Source organism: Mus musculus, chromosome 9 (assembly GCF_000001635.26).
Source record: "Mus musculus strain C57BL/6J chromosome 9, GRCm38.p6 C57BL/6J".
NCBI lineage: Eukaryota > Metazoa > Chordata > Mammalia > Rodentia > Muridae > Mus > Mus musculus.
In genome coordinates this window covers 21,485,955-21,511,671 of record NC_000075.6, presented here as the reverse complement: position 1 = coordinate 21,511,671, position 25,717 = coordinate 21,485,955, and the positions used below count along the sequence as shown (strand labels likewise).

Below are 25,717 nucleotides of genomic sequence, written 5' to 3'. Positions count from 1 at the left end.
TTCCATGAGTTCAAGGCCAGCCTGGTCTAGAGTTCCAGGATAGCCAGGGCTACAAAGAGAAACTGTTTAAAAAAAAAAAATAAAAGGACTTCAAGTACTTCAAGTACTATATTAAGCAGATATGGGGAGTGGACACCTTGTTTTATTCCTGATTGTGGAAATGTTCTGAGTTCTGTTTAGGCTGATGTTGGTTGCTGTAAATTACCTTTATTCTTTTGAGGTTTCTCTTTCTTTTTTTTTTTTTTTCCCCGAGACAGGGTTTCTCTGTGTATCCCTGGCTGTCCTATGTCCTGGCACTCACTCTGTAGACCAGGCTGGCCTCGAACTCAGAAATCCACCCGTCTCTGCCTCCTGCGTGCTGGGATTAAAGGCGTGCGCCACCACGCCCGGCTCAAGCTACTTTTCTTATATAGCTCATCCCCACCTGTCTAGGAAAGGTACCATCTACAGTGGGCTGGGTCTTCCAGCAACGTTGAAAATGCCCAACAGGCAATTCCTCAAGTGACACTCAACTTGCCAGATTATTTTGTCAAGTGAACAAGAGCTAAGCACACAGTGTTGTGTGTGTGTGTGTGTGTGTGTAGGTCAGAGGACAATTGCAGGAGTCAATTCTGACCTTCCACTATCGTAGCACATGGGGATTAAACTAAGGTCATTAGGTTTAGCAGCAAGCGCCTGTGTTCTCTGAGCCATTCAAAGCCCAAAATAGATTCCTTGATTTTTTTGCTGGTCTGGAACTATGTAGTTCCATACCAGTTCGAGAGGATGGCCTCGAACTCCTTCCACCTCCCGACTCAGCCTTTCAAGTACTGGAATACTGCATGTGTCAGCACAGATGCACGTGGACCTGCTGACCCAAAGGTTTGAGATGTATTGTACGCAGGCTGAGGCAGTATTCTACTCACCAACAAACATTCCACCACCCCCTTAGGGATGGTATAAGGTGTAAAGGAAAAGCAGTCGGGGGAGGCCATGCTCACTGAACTAACATCGCCAGAACTCCAATATTGGAATACTAGCACCTGGCATATCTGCCTGTCGCACCCGTCACACAAGTTGAGATCAGAATCCAACAAAGCCGCCGTCCTCGGAGGGCTACGCCTACACTTGATTGACCAATGGGCAAAAGCACCTTGAATTGGGGAAGGCAGAGAGCGGGCGGTGCCAAGGGAGGACCTGCAAACCTCCCCGTTTAGTCATCTTAATTGTTGCCTGTAAAGAAGTGCTTCACCATTTTTAGATTTGTCAGTGCCCCCACCAAATGCAGTGGTTGATATCAGACTTGGGTAGGTTTCACGAAGTTCGCAGTAGCGTTAGTATGCTTTCTAGCAGATTAGGCAATTACCAGGGCAGCTCCCCATCCTGGGGCCCTTCAGTCAGCATTCCGCGGCTTTGGGGTCGAACAGAAGCCGAAGCCAATGAGCTTTGCCGAAATAAGAGGTGGGCAGGACAAATCCTTAAAGGGTCCACGCCCCGTGAGTAGAGGGTGACCCGGATGATGGCGGCCGGCGCGGCCGTAGCACTGGCCCTGTGGCTACTCCTGCCAGCAGTAGGAGTGGGAGAGGCAGGGCCGCCGCCTATCCAGGACGGCGAGTTCACATTTCTGCTTCCCGCCGGGAGAAAGCAGTGTTTCTATCAGTCCGCACCGGCCAATGCTAGTCTTGAGACCGAGTACCAGGTGAGAGAGGGGGTCCCGGGCTCGGAATAGAGCAGGGCTGGGGGCGTGGCCAACAGGCGGGAGGGGCGGGGCAGAGGTGTGGCCAGAACGCTAATAGTCTTGCAGAGAAGGGGCATGCTCTGCTCAGAGCTCTTTGGGTTGGGTTCTAGGGAAGTTCCTGGCGGCTGTTGGGTAGGTTACGATTAAGTTAGCGGTCAGGTAGACAGCCACCTTAGACTACTCAAGGGCGTTGGCAGGGTGGTTGATAAAAGACCTCACGTGGATGTATCCATCTTAGGGACTGGGAAGAAACCTTGTAGGTGTGGATGGATGTTGGTCTTCAGATAGGCCCTTGGGGGAATCCAAATAGCTTGCTGGGTTAAAACAAAACAAAACAAAACAAAAACCGCTTGCTGCTAAACTACGACGACCCGAGTTTCCTAACTCTATGGTAGAAGTGCAGCTCTGACTAATCTCCCTCCACAGGCGCTACTCCTCTATCTCAAGCAAATACCTGGGATTTGTGGTTGTTCTTTTTTCTTCTTAAAGATAGGTTCTTGGTGATCTTACATGGGTCTTTCCCGGTTCGGTTTAACCCAGGCTTTCTGTGGCAGATAGGCTTGCACAAAGCTGCCAGTTCCCCAATTCTTACCTGCTCTTCAGGTGATCGGAGGTGCTGGGCTGGACGTGGACTTCACCTTGGAGAGCCCTCAGGGTGTGCTGTTGGTCAGTGAGTCTCGAAAGGCTGATGGGGTACACACGTGAGTGAAGTCCTGCCCTGCCTTGGTTCAGTTACAGCCCTGCAGCTCCCCAGTGGCCTCAGGTTACCATCCTACTGGTTCCACAGACCAGCTGGCTGGTCACTCCAGGGTCACGTCTATGTCTCATCTGTCTGCCCAGGGTGGAGCCTACTGAGGCCGGAGACTACAGGCTGTGCTTTGACAACTCCTTCAGCACCATCTCAGAAAAGCTTGTGTTCTTTGAGCTCATCTTTGACAGCTTCCAAGATGAGGAGGAGGTAGAAGGTTGGGCGGAGGCTGTGGAGCCAGAAGAGATGCTTGATGTCAAAATGGAAGACATCAAGGTGAGCTGGGTATGATGGTGCATGCTTAGAATCCCAGTTCTGAGGAGGCTGAGGCAGGATGCCAGTGAGTTCAAGACCAACCTTATTTACATAGCAAGCTCCCGTCTCACAAAACCAACAGAAAGGGCCGGGAATAATTGAGTTGGCAGAGCACTTACCTAGGACGCTCCCACAGCTGAGCCCCCACACCCAGCACTGCACACACTGGGTATGGTTCTCTTGGTCCTGAGGATCACAAGTTCAAGGTCATCCTTGGCTTGCACAGACTAGCAGAGTTTGGTGAAGTGGCTTGATAGGCAAAGGCAACTGCACCAAGCCTGGCTACCTGGGGTCGTCTGCCATGCACGTGTGCCCCAATCCCTCTTAAAAAGAAAAGTCTCACACCCACCCAAAAAACAAAAAAAAAAACACCAAGGGGAAAACCCCTCAGTTTCTAGAGAAGACGTGAGGCAGGTGAACGGATAGCCAGAGCCGTGCGTGGTGGGGTAGGTAGGCATTCTGACTTAAGCAGCCTGACCCGTTCCTTTGTGCCCTGGCAGGAATCCATAGAGACCATGAGGACCCGGCTGGAACGGAGCATCCAGATGCTCACTCTGCTCCGAGCCTTTGAGGCTCGTGATCGAAATCTTCAAGAAGACAACCTGGAGCGGGTCAACTTCTGGTCAGCTGCCAATGTGGCTGTGTTGCTGCTGGTGGCTGTCCTGCAAGTCTGCACACTCAAGCGCTTCTTCCATGACAAGCGCCCTGTACCCACGTAGCCCCTGCCACAGAGGATGAGGGCAGCGGGTGTGTGACTTGCTGGACACCTCCCAGACTCAGATGAGACACTACATAGTTGGGTCCTTAGCAGTGGCCCCATGTGTCTCCCTTCCTCAGTGACCAGGGAGTGCCAATGGCTCACAGACCCCTCGGAAGGGGGAGGGCTCAGCGACTGTGCCTGTTCCTTGGAGGGTGGAAGTGCTGGGCGCAGCAGTGTGGGGACACTGCTCTTGGATGCCCTGGCTTTCTCCTGAAATCGTGCCTTAGCTTCAGTCTTGCAGCTATCAGGATGGGGTGAAGCTGTGGTGCTGCCCCCCACCCTCCAACTAGACACCCCAACTGCAATGTCTCTGCTCTCCTCCTGGGGTAAGCCTACTTCACTAGGGTCTGGGAAGGAGACACATCTGCAGAGTTCTTGCCAGGACAGTCACTTTTATTTGAAAGGAAGGAGCCCTGGCCCCTTGGCCCAGAGGGGAGCCAGCTAGTAGGTGGTTTGGGAGAGGCCCCTTCCTTCTCTCTGGGTGCAGGGCCTCAGAGAAGGCTGGCCCATGAGCCTCAAGGAACAGAGGGCATTTGTCCTGGGCACTGGAGTCAATAAATTATGGTCAGAAAGTTAATAGTGCCTGGTGACTGGGCTTAGGGATGTCAGCTTGGGACAGACCTAGCCTCAAGCCAGGGCAGCCAGGAAGGGGGGACACTCCCACGAAGCTCAGAAGAAAGGTCGGGCAGGAGCCAATGGAGGTGGTCGCCTGGCACGAAAGAAAAAGACCATAAACCATGGCTGAATGAACTGAGTCCCCTGGTCCCGGTGGCTGGCGGGGCTGGGAGGAGGGCTTGGCCACAGCATCGCACAGAGGTGGATAGAATTCCTGTTTCCCATGAGCACTGTGTGTGAGGCCTGGTACGGATGGGGACAAGAGGGGCTCAGAACAGATGACACAAGACTCACGCGTGTAAATGAGTGTGGGCAGCCTCATGAGGGGGTGCTCAATCTCCTGAGCTGGGACACACACAAAAGGCCCACACACGTAGCCACCAGTAGGGCTTCCCTTTATTTTAGTTTATTAATAGGATATACAGAGGCAGGCACTTAACAGTGGTCAATCCAGGCGGTGGGAGCCGAGGCTGCAGAGGCACCCAGGGCCCACCCTGTGGGGACATCTGGTTGGGAGCCAAGAGGCCTCTGATGTCTCCCCAGTTCATACAGCCCAAACCACAACCGGGGCTGAGGAGAGTGAGGGTGGCCAGAGCTGAGGCCCTCCAGGCCTGAGGAAGGCACAAAGGCACCTCTGGGTGCGGAGCCTGGGCTGGGCTCAGCTTGTGTGGTTAATATGGCCAAAGGAGCTCTATATATACAACTTGAGCCAGGTGGGTCAGCACTGGACCTGCTGGGCCTGGCTCACTCCTGAGGAGTCCTTAGGAAAGGTGGGCAGTTCCTGGACCCCAGAAAGAACAAAGGCTCTGGAGGAGCTCCAGAAGAGTCCCCCCACACTAGCCTGGACCTTTTTTTCCTGATGGTCCCAAGGATGCAGTTCCTGTTCTGCTAGCCAGAGCTCCTCCTCATCCCAAAGTGCAAAGCCCCCATGTGCTGTGCTGTGGGCCTCCTCACCCTTCATTGTCATGTCCACTAGGGCGAGGAGGGAAAGGGCAGGGCTTGCCCACGGGGAGCCTGGTCCCAGCATGGAGGGCAAGTAGCAGGGCCCAGACCACCAAAACTGTCCTACACTGTGGGTGCACGAGGACCCCCCCAGAACATTGCCCCCTGCAGCCTAGTCGAGCAGGGACGGCTCGGCTGGGCGGATAATGGTGGGCCGGCTGGGCGCAGCGGGCGCTCTTCTGCTGCAAAGAAAGTAAAGATACGGGGAGGTGGAGGGTAGTGAGGGCAGAAGCAGGGTGAGGATGGGGACCCAGCCCTTCCAGCCCACCCGAGGGGCTCCCAGATTGGGGGTACAAGGGACTATGTCAAGTCCAGATACTTTCCTAGTATCCCCATGTCACTAGTTTGCCTGGGTTTTATAGGCAAGTTCTCAGCCTTGGGAAGAGCTAGTCCTCTCCCTCCATCAGAGGGTCCTAGAGACTGAACTCAAGTCATCAGGCTTGGTAGCAAGCACTTGTGCCATCTTGCCTGCCTCACTGATCTCAGAAGTGGAGACCAGAACCTGGCTCACCAGGCATTGCTGACTTCAGCAGGGTCAACAGTGGTATGGTGCCCAGGGCTAGTGAGACATGTCACCTGCTGCTTAGAGGACAGGCAGGAACCCTGGCATCAGCTGGTCCACTGCTCTGTGGCACTGGCTGAGCAGGGGTTGGCCCCTTTAGGGCTCAATGTCTCAGGACACAAGCAGGGATGCCTGTGCTGTTCTATGTCCTGTTGGGGCTACACTGGAAGCCATCAGAAGGGGGGAAAGGTGAAAGATACCACAAAGGGAGCCTAGGATGCAGGTCGTGGGCCTTACCTGGGCACTCCTGGAGGGATACCAGGGGGAATCCGTGCTGGCCGAGATGGTATCTGAGGTGGCGCAGAGAAGGGGTCGTTGTTGGCAAACACACTCTGTGGTCCAGGCCGGGATGGGATGGGAGGTGCTGAGAAGGAGGATGTGGCCCCCACAGGCATAGGAATCAGGGGAGGCCCCGGTGTAGGACCCCGCACTGCAGGTGGCCGGCCTGGTGGGTGCACACTGGACACAGGTCGGCGCTGTGGAGTGGGGCTATGGAGGAAGGAAAGGCTGTAATCTGGAGGAAGGATATTGTGAACATCTACCACAAGTGACTGAGGTGGGGGTAGAGGCACCCACCAGCCTGAGCCACACCATTCCATGTTGCTGAGGCTCCTGTGTACCTGACAGTAAACCTCCAAGGGACAGGTGTGCAGACTGCACTTGACCTTCTGATCCACTTAGAGCCCAGCCCCAGTCCTGATGTATCACCTCTGCCTCTACATATCTGCCTGCCCTGCTCCCCACTGGACCTAGGGACTGAATCTTGCCAGGTTTGGGCTCTTCCTTTTCCTGAGGGCTCCACAGGGTCCGTAGTGGGTCCCCTGTACTGACATTCCCTTGACTGCCACTTTAGCACTTGGACTGTGACTACCGTAGTGTCTCTGGCCCATCTTTCCCATCTCGAGGCCAATGGAGTTCTAGGTTCTACAGGCCTTCTAAAACGTGTTCTGTACCGTCTCTATGTTCTAAGAGGCCAACCTCGGGTAACTGTCTCCTGGGCTTCTTGCTTTTGCTTTCTACTTGGACCCACGGAGAAAGCACTAGAAGATGCAAGAGTTGGTGGAGAATTGGGGTGTGCGGTTTTCTCCTCCAGAGATCTAGCTCAGGTTGGCACCTGGAAGCCATGGCTCCCCTGTGGCTTTAAGCAGAACAGGTGTTGTGCCATTCACTTAAGACTCTTGTCCCTTTCCAAACTTCAGCTGTGAACTATTTCCTAATGGGACAGAAGGAATAGGAAGGGTGGGGCTTGAACTTGTATATGCACATTGGGGGACAAACTGCTGTCCAGACCTGTGGCCGCTGGTGTTTTGGAGCCACGTGTCATCGACCGGTGGGGGCACGGGTGTGGACACGGTGCTGGTGCTGATGTCCCCAATAATGTTGAGGGCCTCCTTCAGTGCGTGGTACATGCGCAGCATGTCGTCCCGCCGCTGAGCCTGCTCGGCTGACTCTTCCATGAGGCTGCTCTGGTCTGCTGATGAATACAGGTAAGCCAGCAGCTCATGGTGGATGAAGGCCTTTGTCTGAGGACAGTGGTGGGAAGGAAAGGTCAGACCCCTATATTAGCCAATAACTCAGAAGCCTGTTGAGATTGGGAAAGCATCCATCACAGACTGAGTGAGAGTCAAGTTTAGCTGTAAAGCTTCTGCCTAGAATCTCCCAGGGAAGGAGCTGAGGTGCTCAGTCATTCAGTGCTTGCCTAAGAATCACCATGCCTTGGGTTCAATCTCCAATACCACAAAAACCAACCAACCAAACCAACCAAGCAACCCACCAACACACCAAGCAACCCACCAACACACCAAGCAACCCACCAACACACCAAGCAGCCCACCAACACACCAAGCAGCCCACCAACACACCAACCAACCAACCTACACACCAACCACCCACCCACCCACCCACCCAACCAACCAACACACCAAAACCCCAAAAAGCTACTAAACAAACCAACTTGTTCTAACTTTGCACAGCTTTTTAAAATTAGGTTTGCTTTTAAGTTAACAGTATGTATTGACTGTGTGTGTGTGTGCACGTGCACGCGCGCCTTTACCTTCTGACCCCCCACCCCTCCCCCCGTCTTCCCCAGTTGTCATTGCTGAGACAAGGTCTCACAGTGAAAGCCCCCTACACCGGCTGAGTATCTGAGAGGATGGTGGACTTGTGACTCTCCTGCTTCCACCTGCTGGTGCTGGGCTGACTGGCATGCGGCTAGGATCTTTGGTGACTTGGAAGCTGTCACTCACGTTGTTGATCATGAGGTGCATGATGGTCTTTGGCATAAGGTCACGGATGGACTTGTTGATGATGGCCACGTAGGAGTCCACCAGGTTACGGATGGTCTCCACCTGTCGCTCCAGCTGCGGGTCCATGGAGAAGGTGTTCTCTTGTGCTCCATCCTCATTCTCTGCCTGCAGAGGACACAGAGGGGGATGGTTCACTGTGCTGGGCCTACCCTGCTGACAAATGCCCCACCTGAGTGTGTTCCAGATGGCCCTGGTAGACCTTGTAGTCTGCACTGGGGTAACACTGGTTAGAGCCGGGGGATGAGAACACAGCCTCCCTTTGGATGGCCAGGGTCTGTAGTGACTTCACCCCAAGGACAAGAGGGAAAAGACAACAAGGTGGATGAACCCTAAGTGCTCTTGCCGTCCTCACCATGGAGAACCCCTTCTGGAGAACTTCTGGACCCTGATGACAACCCATGCCTCCTCCGCTTCGCTTGACTCAGTGGGTACCAGCTTGGTGCCCTCTGAGGTCTGAAGTATGCTGCTATGGTTTGAATATGGGATGTCCCTAGGGCTCAGGTGTTGGTCCCTTGAGTCTCAGCTGACAGTACTGTACTTCTGATTTTTATGTGTACATTGGTATGGTATGTGTATATGCAGTGTGTGTGTGCAGGTGTCCAGAGGCCACAGACAGCTGTCAACTGTCATGTGGGTGGTGGGGACTGAACTTGGATCCTTTGAGGAGTAGCCATGGCTTCTGTCTGCAAAGCCGTCCTTTTAGAACCATACTACTGTTACTTGTGAAGCTCTGAAAACTTCAGGCTGGGGGAAGTAGGCCACTAGGTGTGTATCCCCAGGGATACCTTGGCCCCAGCCCTTTCATGCCTTCCCCTCTGCTTCTCGCTTCCGCACCTCAATACCACTGCCATGAGACAGCCTATACACATGGGACCATGCAGCCATGGACTGAGCCCTCTAACATTGGGAGCCAAACTGAACATTTCTTTCCCTTGGTGTGTAGCAGGTATTTATTCACTTGTGTTTCATGTATGTACCTTATGTGCATATCACCCTTACACATTGTGTGCATGTAGTCTATCCCAACTCAGTGCCTCAGAACTTTTATGTTTACTCTGTCTGTCTGTCTGTCTGTCTGTCTGTCTGTCTGTCTGTCTATGAATGAATGACAGGTTCTACATAGTCCTGGCTATCCTAGAGCTCACTATAGAGTCAAAGCTGGTCTTGAAATGGGATTAAAGGTGTGCATCAACATACCAGGACCTGTTATTACATTGTATCCCAGGCCTTGTAGCATTCAGGAGGCAGGAGCAGATAGATCTGAGTTTAAGGCCAGCCTGGTCTACAGACTAAACTATAGGCTAGTCAGAGACACACCCTAAAAACAAAACACAATACATTTTGAGACAGGGACTCTCACTGAATCTGGAGTTTGTAGGTTTTTCTAGGCTGTCTGGTAAGTGGGCGTTAGGGATCCATACTCCCCTTTTCACCCCAAGTGTGTCCACTTTGCCAGACTCTGCAACAACTATAGGCACATACGCTATCTGCTGTGTCTGGCTTGTTATTAGTGTTCTTTTAGATTGACTTTTGAGTCGGGGCCTCTCACTAGGACCTGGAGATCTCTGCTGTGCTATGGCTGGCTGGCTCCTGAGCCCCAGTGTGCACCACCACACATAGCTCCTGACTGAGTTCTAGGGCTAACATTCAGGCCTCATGCTATCACCTAAGCCATCTCCATAGCAAAGAAAAGCTGACTTGACACGCTTGGCCTAGAAATCACGGGTCCCTTCCTCCATGCAGGGTCAGCAGGGAAGGTGTCCCTTCACCTTTTCCTTCTCTGGGTAGACCCCAGCGCGCAGGAACCCCCTCACCTGGTCCTTCTCTGGGTAGACCCCAGCATACAGGAACACTTCACCTGGTCCTTCTCTGGGTAGACCCCAGCACACAGGAACCCCTCACCTGGTCCTTCTCTGGGTAGACCCCAGCACACAGGAACCCCCTCACCTGGTCCTTCTCTGGGTAGACCCCAGCACGCAGGAACCCCTCACCTTTTCCTTCTCTGGGTAGACCCCAGCACACAGGAACCCCTCACCTTTTCCTTCTCTGGGTAGACCCCAGCACACAGGAACCCCCTCACCTGGTCCTTCTCTGGGTAGACCCCAGCACACAGGAACCCCTCACCTTTTCCTTCTCTGGGTAGACCCCAGCACACAGGAACCCCTCACCTGGTCCTTCTCTGGGTAGACCCCAGCGCGCAGGAACCCCCTCACCTTTTCCTTCTCTGGGTAGACCCCAGCACGCAGGAACCCCCTCACCTGGTCCTTCTCTGGGTAGACCCCAGCACATAGGAACCCCTCACCTTTTCCTTCTCTGGGTAGACCCCAGCACACAGGAACCCCTCACCTTTTCCTTCTCTGGGTAGACCCCAGCACACAGGAACCCCTCACCTGGTCCTTCTCTGGGTAGACCCCAGCGCGCAGGAACCCCTCACCTTTTCCTTCTCTGGGTAGACCCCAGCACACAGGAACCCCCTCACCTGGTCCTTCTCTGGGTAGACCCCAGCGCGCAGGAACCCCTCACCTTTTCCTTCTCTGGGTAGACCCCAGCACACAGGAACCCCTCACCTTTTCCTTCTCTGGGTAGACCCCAGCACACAGGAACCCCTCACCTGGTCCTTCTCTGGGTAGACCCCAGCGCGCAGGAACCCCTCACCTTTTCCTTCTCTGGGTAGACCCCAGCACACAGGAACCCCCTCACCTGGTCCTTCTCTGGGTAGACCCCAGCGCGCAGGAACCCCTCACCTGGTCCTTCTCTGGGTAGACCCCAGCGTGCAGGAACCCCCTCACCTGGTCCTTCTCTGGGTAGACCCCAGCACACAGGAACCCCTCACCTTTTCCTTCTCTGGGTAGACCCCAGCACACAGGAACCCCCTCACCTTTTCCTTCTCTGGGTAGACCCCAGCACACAGGAACCCCTCACCTGGTCCTTCTCTGGGTAGACCCCAGCACACAGGAACCCCTCACCTGGTCCTTCTCTGGGTAGACCCCAGCGCGCAGGAACCCCCTCACCTGGTCCTTCTCTGGGTAGACCCCAGCACACAGGAACCCCTCACCTTTTCCTTCTCTGGGTAGACCCCAGCACACAGGAACCCCCTCACCTTTTCCTTCTCTGGGTAGACCCCAGCACACAGGAACCCCTCACCTGGTCCTTCTCTGGGTAGACCCCAGCACACAGGAACCCCTCACCTGGTCCTTCTCTGGGTAGACCCCAGCGCGCAGGAACCCCTCACCTGGTCCTTCTCTGGGTAGACCCCAGCGCGCAGGAACCCCCTCACCTGGTCCTTCTCTGGGTAGACCCCAGCGCGCAGGAACGAAGCCTTCCAGCTGTCCACATCTTCCTGGGAGTCACAAGCCAGTTCAATCTGTCGAAGGTCCTTGTAGACATTCCTGGAGTGAGTGGTAGAGGGACTTGACTGGCCACTAAGACCATGGGCTCTGGGGGCTCTCTGCCTGATCTGGGTACGAAGGTGGTTCTAGTACCTTCCCTAGTTTGTTAAGAGGTTTCTGGGTGTGTCTGCCAGGTATACTATAGCACCAAGTACCGCACACAGTCCAGCTCTGGCTTTGGATCGCCCACTGAGGTGTGGAGACACTGAGGTGTTTGTAAGGAAGACCACAGCAACAATGTCTACCAGAATATCCTATAGCAGCAGGAATAGACTCAGCCTACACTGTCTGCACTGTCGAGCCCTGAGTAAGTGCATGGGTGTATGTGCATGCAGAGGTCAGAGGTCAGCACCAGACGCCCTTCCTCACTTTATCTGAGCACCTCACTCTTTTAGACAGGGTCTGTCTCACTGGCCCGAAGCTCACAGACTTGCCTAGACCGGTCAGCAGGTTTAGCGGGCACCGAGGATCCTGCTTTCTGCCTCCCCAGCACCCTGCCAGACGTTTCCTTGTACTGTGTGTGAGTGTTGTGTGTATGTGAGGGTTGTGTGTGTGAAGGTTGTATGTGTGTGAGGATTGTATCGTGTGAGGGTTTTGTGTGTGTGTGTGTGAAGACTGTGTGTGTGAAGGCTATGTTTTTGTGAGGATTATGTGTGTGAGGGTTGTGTGTTTGTGTGAGGGCTATGTGTGTGTGAGGATTGTGTGTGAGGGTTGTTGTGTGTATGAGAGTTGTATGTGTGTGAGGGTTGCACTGAGGCCCTCATGCTTACTGCATCCATGTCAGTTGTCTGTCCATGTTGCTCCGCCCACACCACACAGGAATGTCCCTGGGATAGCTCTGTGCTAGGCAAGACCCTGGCAAAGGGCCTGCTGGGCTGGCTCTTCCTCACCTCTGCTCTGTGTTGAAGATGGCAAACACGTGCTTGTTGGACATGAAGCCCTTTTCCACGTCCCGGATCTTGAGGTTGTCCAGTGGCAGCATGTACTTCTTTTCTTTCTCCTGAGGAGAGAGGGCAGGGGTCTCACCTGAGCTGCCGGGGCAGAGCCAGCAACAATCTGACAGCCACTGCCAACACCCGGCACTTGGTGTGCTGAGAGCTCTGTCACCCCACATTTACTCAAACGTCCCCTTGTTGTTTTTTGTTTGTTTTTTGTTTTTTTCGAGACAGGGTTTCTCTATATAGCCCTGGCTATTCTGGAACTCAACTCTGTAGACCAGGCTGTCCTCGAACTCAGAAATTCGTCTGCCTCTGCCTCCCAGGTGCTGTTTTTGATTTTTTGGTCAAACGTTCCCTTAACATTCTCTCTCATCCCAGGACCTGTGTACGGACCGACCCCGTCCAGACTGTTCTTGTCCCTACACCCTGTACTGCCCCCCTCCTGGCCTTCCTAGGTCTATATGCAGAAGGTCCCTCAGGGCTGACCTCATGCCACCCTACTACAGATGCTATGATGACTGCCTACCACCTGGCTGGTCCAGCAGTTGCCAGAAAGGAAGGCTGTCAGCTTTGTTTTTGATCCAGAGAACACACATGCAGTGGTCACTCAGACCTCACAGCCCTAACTTCATGCCTTCCCAGGTGGCTCTCCCCATTATCTGAGTTATGGCGGCAATCACTCACAGGGAGGGAGACTGGCGCGCAGGAGGCTATTTCAGACGCCAGGCCTGGGAAACTGATGCCTGGGCACCACTGTCACAGGAGCGTCAGTGGCTTTGCTACTCCATGCATGCCTGACAAGCGCTCTAGCGACCCAAGCCGGGGACGGAACCCAGGGTCTCTCTCAGGCAAGCACGATGCTGGCCGTGCAGGCAACACTCCTCCTCCTCCTGCTTTTGAGACAGGCCTTCCATGAAGTTGTGTTCCTCCTGCCTCCCAAGGAGCCATAACAATAGGCCTGTGACACTTTTCCTTCCTCTTCTATTTTTGGTTTTCTGAGACAGGGTTTCTCTGTATACTCCGACTGTCCTGGAACTCACTCTGTAGACCAGGCTGGCCTCGAACTCAGAAATCTGCCTGCCTCTGCCTCCCAAGTGCTGGGATTAAAGGCATGTGCCACCACTGCCCAGCTTTTTTTGGGGGGGGGGCACTTTTCCTTCTGTCTGCTCAGATTAGGAAGCTGTCTGTCCAGCACAGAGCAGGGACACTGTGTAACTAACCTAAGAATGGTTGTAGATGACAACAGCTCACTGGGGATTTTCTGCACCACACAGACTTTTTTTTTTTTTTCCAGAATAAAGTCTCCTATAGCCCAGGGTAGCATTCAATTCCCTATTCAGCTGAAGATGAGCTGAATTCCTGATCCTCTCGCATCTTGCTCACCAATGCTGTAAGGAGTTACCGCTTGAGCCATGAGTCACACCCAGTTCATGAAGCACTAGGAAAAGCTCCAACAACTGAGCTGGGCCTCAGCCCATCACCTGGACATGTCCTCCTGTGTGTGTCATGTGCAACACACTGAGGAGAACCAAGAGGCCTTCATGGGGAAGATGATGTTTACTTCTGTGAGACAAGTGCTTTTACTAAACCTGGAGCCAGCAAGCCCCAGCCTCCTCCTCTTTGCACACCTAGTGCTGAAGTCCCAGGCACTCACAGCACCCATGGGTGCGCAGGTGCGTAAGTACTCTTCCCCACAGAGCACTCTCTCCAGGCTCACTGGAGATCCTTCATGACTCTTTCTCATGTTTCTGTCCACTGCACGAACAGAAAGTCCCAGAAAGCAGCTTTGTGGAATACAATTCTGAATTCCCCCGTAGCTCTAGTGCAGAATGGGGCCAGTCTGAACACTGTATGAGGAACTGCTGTGTTCAAGCTTTGCTCTGCCTTTGAACACACTGCTTCTCCTCTGCGTTCCCGATCCCCATCTGTCTGAGGAATGATGAGTGTTACTCTTGGGGAGGGTGGCACAGTTGTGGCCCCAGTTTCCAGCCAATTCATGGACTGGCTCCCAGTCAACCTCACCAGGTCTGACTGCCTGAATGAAGCACAGGCGGAGAGGCTGTGAGCAGGGAGTGTGGAACACTCGCACACACGCGCACGCGCGTGCGCGCGCGCACACACACACACACACACACACACTGCATACCGAGAGCTCCAGACAGGGAAGGCGGCCTGAAGTCTGTCTTGTTATAAGAAACAAACCTGGGATTTTGGGGATCCCCAAAGGAGCCTCTGTTTCCAGAGGAGGGTAAGTTCCCAGAAGCAACTCTGTGGCCCCTACCCTATGGTGTCACGAGACAGAAAGCTTCCTGCCAGCAGGCCAGGGCCAAGTAAATGAGTCACAGACATCTAGGCTTGCCACATCTGGAACTGTTTATGTGTGATTCTGCCCAGGATCGGGTGGCTGCCATCTCTCTCTCTCTCTCTTTCTCTCACACGCACGCACACACACACACACACACACACACACACACACACACACACACACACACGAGCATACGCATGCGCTTGCTCGCAAAGTATGCAACTGCACAAGGACCTCCTTCTGCGGCACGGGCCATCGACCCAAGCCCTCCTCCAGCCTGCTTTCGGATTTCCTGAAAATCTCAACTTTCTCCAGATGTGAGCAAGTGGCCTTGGCCTTGCCACGTCAGAAGAGTTCAGGGTGCGTGGATGAACTGAATGGAGGATCTTGGGAGGAGCAGACTCCCTGGCCTGTACCATGGCCACGCTGAGGAACTGAACAGCCATCCCCGCCATCCCAGTGTTCAGACTACCTGTTCAGGAGGCTGGGACATGTACAGTAGTCTGCACATTGGTTAGGCTGGGCTTGGGCCAGCAGCAACAGTGGGAACTTCCAGACCACCTAAGGTGAGTGCTACCTCTCTCCACTGGGGAAGATTCTGGGAGGAGGGTGGAAAAAGTAGGCCCAGGACTGAGCGAGCGCTGGGGTGGGGAGGGATGTCCTCAGGTGAACTGGGCCTTTCTCCTTATTTCCAACGACACTGTTATCTTCTGGTTTACTCCTAAAATAAAGAAAAGTCCCCTGCTGGTCTTTATCTTGGGCTTGTCTACAAGAGTGGTCTGGGTCTCAGGGATGGCTGCTACCTGGGATACTTAGGTCCCTTACCAGGACCATTAAAGGTGTCAGGGTCTCCACAGCCCCTAGATCTCAGTGAGCTTCATCTTTGGCATACATACAGAGGGCTCCTTTCATACCTCTTGGTGGTGGTGTGGCCCTGCTACAGGCCTTGTCTACAGTGAGGCCCAAGTGCCTGCTTTCTGTCTCCAGATGAGGGGAATTGGAATGGTCATTCCCAGTCCAAAGGAAGAAGCTTGTCAGCTAGGCCCAGGGCTACGCTCCTCTGCAATGAACCTTGAAAACACACACACACACACACACACACACACACACACACAGAGTCTGCCCAGCTTTCAGGTTACTTTTCTTACAGCTGGAGCTGGAAACTCAACACTGGGTGCCTCATTCTGGGGGATAATCCCAGAGTCTTTGTTATGCTAAAAAATATGGCCAGGTCAGAGCCAGGCATGGTGGCGCATACCTTTAATCCCAGCACTTGGGAGGCAGAGGCAGGCTGATTTCTGAGTTTGAGGCCAGCCTGGTCTACAAAGTAAGTTCCAGGACAGCCAGGGCTACTCAGAGAAACCCTGTCTCAAAAAACCAAAACCAAAACCAAAACAAACCAACAAACCAAAAAACCAACAACAGCAGAAACTAGACCAGGGAAGTCTGGCCTTGGGGTGACACTTACACCACTTCAGGGCCAGGGTGCTGGCCAGCTCCTAAGATGGGAATGGAATGTGCATGGACAGGTCACATATGGTACCACACTGAGTCCTTGTGTCCCTTTGGTGCACTGGTGTGTGTGTGGGTCTCTCCTACATGGTGGCTGGAACACCCTACAGAGGTGACTGCTGGTACAGGCCACCAGAGCACATGTTGGGAGCCTGGCCCTGACTAGGATGCCCCCTCAGTTCCCATCCAGCAGCAGAGAACTGAGGCCAGGGTCTCTCCTTCAGACGGAAGTCCTCCTGATAAAACCTCACTGTAATGCAGGCTGCCCTTGAACGAGCTATGTTAGTGAAGGAGCCTGCTGAGTGTGGGCATCGCAGGCACGCATGCGATGCTAAGTGGGGATGGGACCAAAGGTTCCGTGCATGCTAAGCTACACCACCACGGCCCCTGGCTTGCTTTCCTGTTTCTTCTTTTGTGTGGGTGTATACTCAAGTTTGTGTGTAGGCACATACTCATGCAAGTGGATCTGGAAGACAGAGAACCACTTGAGGTGTCATCTCTCAGGCGCTGCGCTCTGGCTTTTTGAGTCAGGTCTCTTATTTGCCTGGAGCCTGTCAAGGAGGCAAGCCTGGCTGGCCAGCAGGCACTGCCTGCGGAGCCTGCTGGGAATACGAGCGCCCTTCACGCCTCCCTTTTCTCTTAGGTTCTGGGATGAGTCAGAGCTCCCGTGGCAGGATAAGCATGTTACCAGCTGGACTGTCTGACAGGGGCACTTCCTACATAACTTGGACAGGCCTGGACCTTACCACTGGTGCTGGGTCTCAGCACGTCAGCATGCCTGACTGTAAACTCCCTTTCTCAAGTGACTGGGGGAATGGGGTAATCAGTCTGGGGACCACCTCCCTTGCCTACCTTATCAGGCCACCCTTGTCCCCAGCTGCTTACCTCCTCATCCTTGTACCAAGACAATGACTCAGCTGTCAGCACGAACCAGTACTCCTTGGAGCCACCCTTCATCAAGCTGATATTGTTGATGGTCAACCAGCCCCTGCGGATCACCTGGTGGAGAGGCCTCAGCTTAGCAGGGAGGACAGCCCTGCTGCTCCACCCACCCCCTCCTCCCCAGTAAGGATAGAAGCCTGGCTCTGTGGCAGCAATACCTCCACCCCAGCCAGGATCCTAGTTCCATGTCAAGCCAAGCATTCCCAGCTAGGAATCAGACAGGGAGCCGGGACCGCTGTGGGGACGGATGCAGACAGTCGGAGGGCACATCTCTAGCTCAGGGACAGAATGGCAAGCCAGGGCCCCAGAAGCCCCTTGGGGGTTACAGTGATGTAAATGACACAGGAAACAAAAATGCACGTCCTAGGAGTAACAAAGGGCTTAGGCCAGGAGGCCAGGGCTAGGGCTGGGGCCAGACTGTGCAGAATGTGACACTGGGGATCTGCACAAGGTAGGCAGAGATGACTCACTGGAGAACCCACAGCAGGGGACAGCTGTGACCTCTTTCATGGACTGACCCACAAAGGTGTCTCACTCACACAAGCTCTTCTGTGTGTAGGTGACCAGAGCTAGGGAGACAGTCCCACCCAGAGGGCTGGCCAGAGGACCACTAGAGACCCTGAAGGGTCCACCAGAGTGGGACTGTGTTTCAGCTAGCTGGAAGCCCAGTGGGCACACTTTTCTATGAGTAACAACTCAGGGGTCTCGGTTGAGAGACACACCATGGAAAGGGCTCGTTGGGCCATAGCTGTTATCTGATGGGGAACAGAGGCCAGGTCAGCCTGGGGACTCACCTGACTGCTAGGTACAGGCAGCCTGAGGGGGCCACGTTTTCAGATTCCCATGATCCCTGGGACACGGAGGCACATGTAGACCTGAGCCTCCCACCCCCTGACCTGGGTACTCTGGGGACAGCAGGAAGCATGCAGAGGTGACAACAGGGATGCCTGGGACCAAGGCAGCAACAGATGGGCCAGGCTGCAGAGCATGTGACATGTATAGCTATGGACAGGTGGGGAGGCTGCGTTTGGGTTTCTCAGGTAGGATGGGGCAGAAGAATCCAAAATAGGGTGTCTGGGGCCCTAGAGTTGAGGTTCCCCTTTCCCTATCCTGTCCTGTTTGGCTCTAGAGTTGCCAAACCTAAACAGGGCCTGTGCCCACCTACCCTGCTACAGTGGGTGTGTTTGGGTTCCAAGCAGCAGGCCATGAAGGCCAAAGCAGCTATGAAAGGTTCAGGAATCCCTCCAGCCTACTTAAGTCCCTTCTTGGGCCAAGAACAACATAAGCTTCCACTTGACATCCCTCATCAAAGCTGAGGGCAAGAATCTCTCCCTCCCTGGGAAGTCAAGAGATCTCAGACTCCTAGAGATGCCTGGAGCCCCAGGAGGGCATAGTGTTCGTGCTAGAAACAGAGTTACTGACTTATACAGATTCATTCCAAAACAGCCTGGGCTTAGCTACGAGGCTTTTCAGCATTCCAGGAACCTCAATTCTAGACCACCTAGGCTGGCTGGTGAGGCTTGTAGGCTGACTGCTTAATCCTGGAACTCACCCAGCCTGGGGTCCTGTAGCCAAGTTCTGTCCTGCCAGGGATGGGTGGCAGGGTCCTTTCAGTCAGTCTTAGCCCAGCGTAAGAGCTTATTGAACTTAGTCACCACATGTCAACCAAGGGAGAGAAACTTAGGCCCAAGCTACCACTGTACCCCAAGAAGATTAATCCAACATAGTGGGGTCTCTGTACTACTGTGTAACAGCTGTGTCACTCTGTCCCTTGGAGGTCTAGCCTAGCTGCCTCCACTAAGGATACATGAGCTGGCAAAATCCCCAAAGCGCCCCCCGCCCCTCCCACCCCCTGCCTCTGTAGACGCCCTTCCCTCCCCGCTCCCCACTCCCCCCACCTGTGTGGGCACCCTTCCTTCTCTGCCCCCTGCCTGTGTGAGCACCCTTTCCTTCCAGCCCCCCGCCCATGTGGGTACCCCAATGTAGCCCCAGATAACACCGATCCCACAAGTACAGACAGACTGATTCCAGGGAACAGCGAAGGCTGTGCCTCCTTATCTCCAAGGTAGATTTGGAACCTAGGGTCACGGCTGTAAGGAACTGGGTGAGAAGGAGCTAGGGGAGGTGTGGCAAGAGCAGAGGCAGCTAGGATGGCCATTCCTGGGGCACAGTAACGGCATGCAGGCATGCAGGACAGAAAGGACCCATCCCAGGGGCTTGAGCAGCAAGTAGTAGCAAGGCGAGCTCGGCAGGAGCCATGATGGTTTCCTCTCTGGGTGAAGATCACTTGGAAGACCAAGCATGGCCAAGGCACCCGAGGCTACGGCCGGCCACGCTCAGGATCTCCAGGCTGTGTGTGCTTTTGTGGCCAGGAGAATGGAACAAGGTAGGAACAATGACCACCTAGAAGTGCTACTTGACTGCTTTGCTCCAGGCCTGAGGCTAATCTGGTCCTAGACCCCTCTTCTCTAACACTGGCCCAGGTTTCGACTTTGACCCAGCCTGCTTTTGCCAGGACCCAGGTGCAACAAGGACCCACCACTTACACACAGAAGTGGCTCAACCTTTGCAAAAGTCAAAACTCCAAGAATATCCCTGCAGAGAATGGTGGTGGCAGCAGGAGAATATCCTGGAGAAAGGGGTCTGTCAGGGCTTGAGGCCAAGCTGCTTGCGGGGAGCACCTCCACACAGACTCAGCTTTCAGCAGGGCTGGGCCTCACACCCTTCTGACAACCCCAGCTCCCAGCCCTTGAGCAAAAGGAAGATGAGTTGCCCACAGTTAGGATGGCAAATACAATGCACACCAACTGACTGGTAGGAGTAGTCTATGGCAACAATTCTGAGCACAGCAGAAAAGGTGCTGGGATCACTCTGTGATATCTGTCCCAGGCAATGGATAAGAAAAGTGGGAAAGTGGAACTGACCATCCAGCTGCTATGAAGGCAGCAGGCTAGAGGGAACCTGATTATTTATGCCTATGTGAGTAAAGGAGTAGGATATCATATGGAAAATTAAAAAAAAAATAATCGGTGGGTGGATATGGGGGACTTTTGGTATAGCATTGGAAATGTAAATGAGTTAAATACCTAATAAAAAATGGAAAAAAAAATAATCAGTCACAATAGCTACAGAATGGGGAGTCAATGGTGTGCATATTAAGAAAGAATGCCAGGGTTGATTAGCAGTGTCTGCCCTGGGTTCACTGTGGAGGAAAATCACAGGAAAGAGTGTTGGATCATTTAGTCATGCCTGCCACAGGCACAGAAAGGCAAATCTCCTCATGTGGTAAGCCATGGTCTGGTCAGTCAGTGATGTCTGCAGGAAGAGAAAGAGGATAAGGCCTGGCAGCAAGAATGAATTCCAAGCTGGGCGTGGTGGCGCAGGCCTTTAATCCCAGCAGAGGCAGGCAGATTTCTGAGTTCGAGGCCAGGATGGTCTACAAAGTGAGGTCCAGGACAGCCAGGGCTATACAGAGAAACCCTGTCTCGAAAAAAAACAAAAAAACAAAACCAAAAAAAAAAACAAAACCAAAAAAACAAAAAAAAAAAAAAAAAGAAATGAATTCCAGCAGGTCCTGAGCAAAATCTGCATGTCTAGGAAGCTGAGGTGGGGCCGGAGGCAATGTGTGAATGCATATTTGCCATCTTTGAACTACAGGACACCAAGAGAACCTGCTAGGACTGAGCAGAGGGGCGTGTCTCCCAGAGAGCTGCAATTGGGTTAGTATTTTTGTGAGAGCAACAGATCCCCAGGACAGCGCGAGGTCCAGTGACAGCGGTGACGTGTAGCTCCCGGGTTAGTGCACGTTTTAGTTTTTTGAGCAGAGGGTGAAGGCAGGCCTCCTTTACTGCTAGGTCTCTAAGTTAGCTACCACACTAAGCAGGTACTTACCAAGATCTCCCCCTTTGAGAATGTAAAGTTAGGGTTGTGGGTCAATCAAGGGAGAGCAGGAGAGATGGAAGGGGCGTGTAGGGACAGAGAGAACGCAGGGAAAGCACAAGGGTAGGAGAAGGAAGATCAGAGGAACAAAAAAACAGCAAAAGAAAAAAATTACATGCTATTAATTATATTCATGGTGTTAATATTTAATTCATTATCTTCATCAAAACAAAAAAAAGCAACAACATATGTACTACCTATGGCAAGCACACATACAAAAAGAAAACTCAAAATCATGCATTTGTTACATTTCTCCCCATCTGGCTCTAAATCGTGCAAGATAAAACAGCACAGCGCCCCATCCCCACCCCAGTCTGACATGGGAAGGGAATTGGGGGACAGTGCAGAAACTGGACAGAAAAACAAGCCCAACCAGACACGTAATACTGGCATCTCTGAAGCCATCTGTAAGTATGCGAAGCCTCTGAAGCTGGGGTGGGATTATAAAGGAGGCCTGGGGTTCTCCAGCCGTGGCATTCAAACCATCCCCATCTTCCCTGAGTTGCCTGTGGCACTTTCCATGGTTTCTACCTACCTGCCTTCATTCCTGGGGCCAAGAGTTAGAAAACATACACCTCGGGGTCACTGTAACACATCTCCTGCTTTGAGGGTCAAGTTGTAACTTTCACATTAGATGTCAGATGAGGCCTTTGGGTGTTTGCAATTTGCCCCAAGGTCCTGTGGAAGCCTTAGTTCTAACAGCTACATGACCCAGAAGCTGACAGAGCAGCCTAGTACTAAGGAGTCGGTTCCCATATCAAATGCTATGATGAGCTAAGTATGCTCCTGTCTTCAGAAGGGAGTGACAGCAGAGACTGGGGAGCTACCTGATTGGGTATGGCCCTCTTCTTGTTCAGCTGCGTGCTCCTCTGCTGGGCACTGTAACAGAAGCAGAGAAGGCATATTCAGATGAGACATGGGAGGGAGGTAAAGAGATGCCCTGGCGGCCCGGGCTGAGGTGCCTTCCCTAGGGGCCCACTGACCCACTAAGGGCAGAGGCAAGGCCATGGCTCCTGAACATAGAGAACAACTAGAGCACATGAAATGAGAAAAGTGTATCTGGCTAACCCTGGCTTCTAGAACCTTCTCATGGCCACTCCAGAAGCACCAGCTATTTCCCACAAGTCACTAGAAGTTAGAGCTTCAAAGAAGAGGTGTAAGATGCAGGGGACTGGGACAGGAAGCTGGTTCCAGGGGACCCTGAGCACAACGTACCTGGGGCTTCTTTACATTCTCTTCCCACCACTGACCCTTCATCAGTCTACAAGTGGCTCCCATCACCAGCCCTGATAGTTCTAGGGCTTACACTGGCCAAATGGCTGCTAGAAGGACTTGCCCAAACCCACTATGGGAGGTTCTTGCACCTTCAGCTTTGAGAAGGGAATGCAGCAGACCAAATACAAGGCCTCGTGTGTGCTCCCCTTCACAGACCCGCAGCAACTCTAGCTCCCTCTTCCTCTCTCTCTTCCTCTCTCTCTTCCTCTCTCTCTTCCTCTCTCTCTTCCTCTCTCTCTCTCTCTCTCTCTCTCTCTCTCTCTCTCTCTCTCTCTCTCTGTCTCTCCAGGTTCTCACTATGTAGCCCTGGCTATCTTAGATCTCATGTAGACCAGGCTGGACAGTTACTGAAAGAGATCTGCCTTCCTCAGCCCCCCCAAGTGCTGGGATTGTTGGGCTTCAAGTTCTCCAGGCTGCCTCCATATGCAGTATGTGAAGTGCTGGGGACGAAAACAGAGCTTTGTGTATGCCAGGTGCTCTGCATGCAGTGGCGCTGTAGACAGACCACACTACACTTCCTGTAGCTACCCACCACTCTCCTTACTGATTCTGATGCATATTCTAACAGTAATATAACCATCTGAAAGAAACCGTGTCCTGTCACTCATCTGTTATAGTTTTCTTTTCTTTTTTTTTTTTTATAAAGATGTACATGTGTGGGCTGGTGAGATGGCTCAACAGATAAGAGCACCCGACTGTTCTTCTGAAGGTCCTGAGTTCAATTCCCAGCAACCACATGGTGGCTCACAACCATCCCTAACAAGATCTGGCGCCCTCTTCTGGAGTGTCTGAAGACAGCTACAGTGTACTTACATATAATAAATAAATAAATCTTTAAAAAAAAAAAAAAAAAAAAAAAGATGTACATGTGTATGTATGTCACTGTGTGTGCCTGCCTGCATGAGCTTATGTGCACCACACATGTGAGGTGTGCATGGAGGCCAGAGGGCACTGGAAGCCTGGAGTAGCAGGTGGTTGTGAGCTACCTGATGTGGGTTCTGGGAACAGAACCCAGGTCCTCTGCAGAAGGACACAAATAGCAACACACTTGGTTTCACCACCGGCTGGCTGCTCTGAGATTCTGCCTACAGCTCAAACCAGCTGAGTTTCAATTGGGAAACTCAATTTAAAGTTGTTAAGTGAGCGTACAAGCCAGGGGCCCCAGTGGAGGCTAAGGTAGGAGGAGTCTGTGCCTAGGCTGGGCTACCTCAGGAGTTCAAGTAGCCTAAACAGAGACTAGGGAGCAGCAACAAAGCTTCAGTCAGTTGCTAGAAAGGCAGTGAGTGTTTGGAGGAGATGGGCTCTTTATTCTAGACTGGTAAGGACCCACACAGATGCCCATTTAGTGCTCTTCTGACACCACTCTCCCAGGGCTCGGCTTTTTATCTTTATTTTTTTTGGAGGGCACAGCATTGTGCACACAGGGATCTAACTAGTCATGCAGCTTAGACAGCAAGCACCTTTACCTGCTAAATCATCTTACTGGCCTTTTTTTTTTTTTGAGGGAGGGAGGGTCTCCTGTGTTCCTGACTGGCTTCTACTTCAGATATATAACCAAAGATAACTTTGGACCAATTGTGCTGTTTCTCTCTCTCTCTTCCAGTGGGCTATCACACCCCTTTGATTTGGTGCTAGACTTCATGCATGCTAAGCAAGTGCTCTACCAACTGTGCCACGGCAGCAGCCATCACAGGGTGTTTCCTTTAGGCCCTGTCTATAATGAGCCATCCTGAAGAAGGTGAGACTAAGCTAAGCCATCACTCAACAGTATAGTGACAAGGGGCCAGATGTGCTACTTATGTATTATGTGCTACATAGCTCCCTCAAACAGGAGCCAAGATGGTGATGGCCCTAACTAGAGACACTGGGTGCCATGGCAGGGTCTCCCTGATGAGGGGCGTGGTCACCAGCTGTTGTCTCCATCCTGCCTCACTGGCTGGTGTCCTGCCTATTGATCTCCCTGTCCAGTACCAGCTCCCTGCAGTCCCCTGTCAGCCACTGCATGATTTCTCTGCGACGGTCTCCCCAGTGCTCATCCCTCAGGCTGCTGTGCCACTGTCCACGACTCCCCAGTCTGTGCGCCCTATACGGCAGGCTCTATGGTGTCTTACCCAGAGTCCTCTTCACAAGGCCTGGCTGGGGCCCTGGTTGAGAGAATGGCTGTTGTAATTCAAGGGCTTCTGGAACATCCCCCACAGGTTTGAGGCTCCCCAGGGAGGACGCCCCGGGTCACACACCAGGGAAAAAGGCACACAGCAGGCAATACCCACCCTGTGACCAGCTCCTCAGTATAGAAACAGCTGGGTAAGTGGGAAGGCCCCGGAATCCAGAGAAAGAAGTGGAGTGGTCAAAGGAAAAACAGGAGAGATTGTGAGAAGGAACTGTGGATGAAGTGTGAGAAGCAGACACATTGAGGTGAGGAAACTGAAAGCAACCAATGGGGGCTACTCTGCTGCCCATGCACGGCTGGAAGAGCAGGGCTTAAACAGGCTGCCTTGCCCAGCCCCCAATGCAGCCCACCCCAGGGAAGAAATCACCCAGCTAAGGGCCCTAGGCTACACGTGCTCAGGGAGGGCTTCTGATCGACCAGTCAGTCATTCGCTTCATTCATCCACCATGTGCCCGCTCAGAGCTCATGGTCCACCAGTTCTGCCCAGAGACAATAGACAGTTCAGCCTTGTGCCCTCCCACTTAGCACGTCTCTAAAACCCGAGCTCTAAAAGCCCCATAGCCACCCTCTGGACTCCAAGAGCCTTGAGCGGACTGTGTCTTTTTTTTTTTTTTTTTTTGGTTTTTCGAGACAGGGTTTCTCTGTATAGTCTTGGCTGTCCTGGAACTCACTTTGTAGACCAGGATGGCCTTGAACTCAGAAATCTGCCTGTCTCTGCCTCCCAAGTGCTGGGATTAAAGGCGTGCGCCACCACCGCCCGGCAAGTGGACTGTGTCTTAACACATGGACTTCCTGTGGACAGGTGGACCTGGCCTAGATTGTGTACTGCTCCAGCAAGGGATCTGGCACGAAAGTACATCAGTAGTATAGATGGACACAAGGGTCTGTCTTTTGGTGCCTGGTGGTATCCTATTGTCTAAAGCTAAGAAAATCTGCATGAGCCACCAGAACACACCCCCCCCCCCCCCCCCCGTGGCACCCAAGTTTGCCCAGCTGGTCCAGAGCTTATGGCTGACCCAGGACCAATACAATCAGGTGTGGTATCTGTTGTTTTGGCCCTGTGGTCTAATCCAGGTCTTGTGCATGCTAGCCAAGTGCTAACAATGGAAACATCCCACCCCAAGGTTCTGGTTTTAAGTCTACAGTGCGTATGTATCTGTGTACAGTGTGTGAAAGGCAGAGCCCACATGGTGCTCCAGCTGTGAAAAGCTCTAAGAAGTCA

General features: G+C 53.0%; 2 protein-coding genes and 1 non-coding gene across 32 annotated transcripts in view; 2 read left to right on the top strand and 1 right to left on the bottom strand.

Annotated features, from left to right (window-relative positions):
- The first annotated feature begins 1,437 nt into the window (after positions 1–1,437).
- On the top strand, positions 1,438–4,292 carry Tmed1 (transmembrane p24 trafficking protein 1). Of its 4 annotated transcripts, none has more exons than NM_010744.4 (4): positions 1,438–1,678; positions 2,321–2,418; positions 2,558–2,741; positions 3,281–4,292. In NM_010744.4, the coding sequence occupies exons 1-4, from the start codon at positions 1,496–1,498 to the stop codon at positions 3,497–3,499; spliced, it is 684 nt and encodes a 227-aa protein (NP_034874.2). In that variant the 5' UTR covers positions 1,438–1,495; the 3' UTR covers positions 3,500–4,292. The 4 variants fall into 4 exon arrangements, 2 of the variants coding, with proteins under 2 accessions (NP_034874.2, NP_001311439.1); NM_001324510.1 differs by lacking the exon at positions 1,438–1,678 and adding an exon at positions 1,778–1,849; NR_136911.1 differs by lacking the exon at positions 2,321–2,418.
- The window catches only part of Dnm2 (dynamin 2), an 82,852-nt gene continuing 61,047 nt past the window's right edge, over positions 3,913–25,717 (bottom strand). For 5 of the 27 annotated variants that reach the window (XM_006509973.2, XM_006509974.2, XM_006509983.2 and 2 more), the window contains 10 exons: positions 24,596–24,625; positions 21,878–21,929; positions 21,003–21,014; positions 17,055–17,168; positions 12,305–12,414; positions 11,303–11,414; positions 7,966–8,130; positions 7,010–7,242; positions 5,957–6,208; positions 4,530–5,339 (listed from right to left, as the gene is read on the bottom strand). In XM_006509973.2, the coding sequence (XP_006510036.1) occupies positions 5,270–5,339; positions 5,957–6,208; positions 7,010–7,242; positions 7,966–8,130; positions 11,303–11,414; positions 12,305–12,414; positions 17,055–17,168; positions 21,003–21,014; positions 21,878–21,929; positions 24,596–24,625 (1,150 nt within the window). In that variant the 3' untranslated portion in view covers positions 4,530–5,269. Of the gene's footprint in view, positions 5,340–5,956; positions 6,209–7,009; positions 7,243–7,965; positions 8,131–11,302; positions 11,415–12,304; positions 12,415–17,054; positions 17,169–21,002; positions 21,015–21,877; positions 21,930–23,814; positions 24,470–24,595; positions 24,626–25,717 lie in introns of those variants that run through there. The other 22 variants (NM_001357719.1, NM_001357721.1, XM_030244046.1 and 19 more) reach the window with 15 other exon arrangements.
- Mir199a-1 (microRNA 199a-1) lies at positions 15,108–15,177 on the top strand. The gene has a single exon (NR_029585.1). It is a non-coding gene; the product is annotated as a microRNA 199a-1 (primary transcript).

Excerpts from the sequence above, each read along its gene's own strand:
- Tmed1 (NM_010744.4), top strand. The coding sequence starts at position 1,496 with ATGATGGCGGCCGGCGCGGCCGTAGCACTGGCCCTGTGGCTACTCCTG. Across the intron at positions 2,419-2,557 it reads AAGGCTGATGGGGTACACAC|GGTGGAGCCTACTGAGGCCG; the intron begins GTGAGTGAAGTC and ends CTGTCTGCCCAG. Across the intron at positions 2,742-3,280 it reads TCAAAATGGAAGACATCAAG|GAATCCATAGAGACCATGAG; the intron begins GTGAGCTGGGTA and ends GTGCCCTGGCAG.